The sequence below is a fragment of the Cyprinodon variegatus genome, unplaced genomic scaffold (genome assembly GCF_000732505.1).
Source record: "Cyprinodon variegatus isolate N-32 unplaced genomic scaffold, C_variegatus-1.0 Scaffold1236, whole genome shotgun sequence".
NCBI lineage: Eukaryota > Metazoa > Chordata > Actinopteri > Cyprinodontiformes > Cyprinodontidae > Cyprinodon > Cyprinodon variegatus.
The window spans coordinates 49,626-51,917 of record NW_015151689.1 but is presented as its reverse complement, the minus strand read 5'-3'; the positions used below and the strand labels follow the sequence as shown (position 1 = coordinate 51,917).

At 41.7% G+C, this 2,292-nt stretch overlaps 1 protein-coding gene across 1 annotated transcript in view; it reads right to left on the bottom strand.

Annotated features, from left to right (window-relative positions):
* The window catches only part of rnf19a (ring finger protein 19A, RBR E3 ubiquitin protein ligase), a 12,436-nt gene that overhangs the window by 7,045 nt on the left and 3,099 nt on the right, over positions 1-2,292 (bottom strand). Inside the window, exon 2 of the mRNA XM_015401600.1 lies at positions 1,235-1,443. Within this exon, the coding sequence (XP_015257086.1) occupies positions 1,235-1,443 (209 nt within the window). The remainder of the gene's footprint in view (positions 1-1,234; positions 1,444-2,292) is intronic.

Sequence of the window (2,292 nt, the reverse complement as noted above, 5' to 3'; positions counted from 1 at the left end):
CGTTCTTTCACCTGTCCGATTCCTGATCCTCCCTCTTCAAGTTGGCAATCCAACAATGAACCCGTCCGTGGAGGATCAGGAATCGGACAGGTGAAAGAACGTTTATTCACTTTTACCCGACGTATTCCAACATCCAGCTGCCATGCACGTGGACATTGTCAGTTTCACTATAGCTCTGGTGAATTTCAATGCTGAAGTCCTCTGGAAATCTTCAGTAATTGTTGTTGATTGCAGCTGTGTCTGCGAGCGAGGATTACGCTCCGCTCCAGTTCACTCTGATGCACTCACAACCTCAATTAAATATGTTGGATAATAAAATTTGTAAAAAAGCATTTATTTGATTTAAGTGTGATGTTTTGGACAATTAATTGTTAAATAGTAAACGCTGGGAAACATGAATGAAGCGAGGTGTTACGTTCACAGTTGGAAAACAGTGTGATAATTTAACAGCCAGTTAAATAAGAAAACACACAGGTATCCGTCATCATTAAATCCAACGCCGTGTGTCCCAGGGCCCTGAAATTATTCCATGAAGGAAAAATGTCAGAAAATGCCTTCTCCTGAAAATTTAAGCGAGTGTGGGGGGATTTCGCCAGAGTGGCAGGAAAATAAGGTGAGCGCGGAGCAGATTTTGAGCGGAGCGTCTGGGCACAGCTTTGAGCGGCGGAGCAAATGAGCGAACATCCTCCTGAGCGGGGAGAGGTATATGCATGGCGCTCCGCTCCCTTCACATGCTCTGGTTCCCATTGATTTTGCTTGTAAAGCGGGGAGAATGGCGCTAGGCTTACTGCACAGTGACGTCACTGCTGAAAAATTTCAGGAGGGAGGTGTTACAATATTTGGGCAAAAATGGCGGCTCCCAGACCCAGTGATCGTGACGAAAATTGTTTTAATTTTTTTTTATGATTAATGCTGAATTCATTAAATCACAGCAAATGTATTAGTTTTAGGTAATAATAATGATCAATTGATTATTACTCACTGACCGGACTTTTCCTTTAAAAACACATTTTAAAAAGATCATGTTTATGTTAAAGTGTCAACGTTGGATTATAAACGGTAATCTTAAATGGTTTTCCTTTACTGTGAACAGAAAATCCTAAAGGCTTGAAAACCTCAGCCCGTGTAATAAATCTATGATCTATAACTCGCTTCATTTGCTGTTTTGAATGAACTCTTCATTGATATTCCAGTTGACTGAATGTGCCATTTTCTACCACGTTGAACAGCCCACCTGCAGCTCCGCTCTCCTGGCTGTAACTGAGGGAGGACGAGCGCACCGTTCTCAGCCGGAGGCTCTGAGCTCTCTGCAGCCGCGCTGCGTCGCAGGTCTGGTTGGGATGCCACAGCTGCTTGCAGTGGTAACAGAACTCTGTGCCGCAGCCCTCCCTGCCGCAGGTGATCTTTGGACAGCTGGCGCACCCGAAGGCTATGACTGCATATCTGGTAAAAAGAAAACATGATTTAGGGTTTAAAAAAAATCAATTGCTTTACTATGGGAGAGAAAATAAGCAGTTTGAAAATTAAGCATTAAAAAGAGAGCATGATATGGGTGAACCATACAAAGTGCTGCAGTATAAAATAAAAACGTACATAGGTCAGTTCTGTAGTGTCATGAAAACATGTTTACGCATTTGCAGAATAAATAAATGCAAACTATAGTTTTAGTTTGTAAGTATAATGTGTAAAACAGACATTTTCCTAGCAGAATATTGGGTCTGGTCCACCAGAGCGGTGAAGGAAATATCTGGACTTTTGCAATATGGGGATGCAAAAATAAAATAAAAACAGAGCTATGATACAGTATGCAAAGGTCATGTATTTGTAAACAAAGGGTGTATACATCAAACTACACACTCATGTATCAGATATAGATTCCCCATTTATACATACCAGATTAATTTAATGTGTATCTATAGATCTATTAGGGGTAGAACGGTTCACAAAATCCACAGTTCGGTTCTGTTCACGGTTTCATGGTCACGGTTTTTGGTTCAGTTCGGTATATGTTGATTGTTACACCGAAATCCCATAAAAATTAATGAAATTAATGAAAATAATCCCAAAAAATTAATGAATTGTAATTATTTTTAATGATCCGTGGAAACCATGGATCATTTCCGCATGTTTTGCTGCTTTGAATTTAATCATCTCGCGCATGCTCTCTACAATCTCCAAGGAACTCAGAGCGGAGCGGACGGGAGCCACAGAGGAGGCTGTAGGCTTTGCTTTGCGCACGAAGTCTGTAGCGCAGCAGGGCGGGGCGCTGACGGAGTATTTGGGATTTTGGGG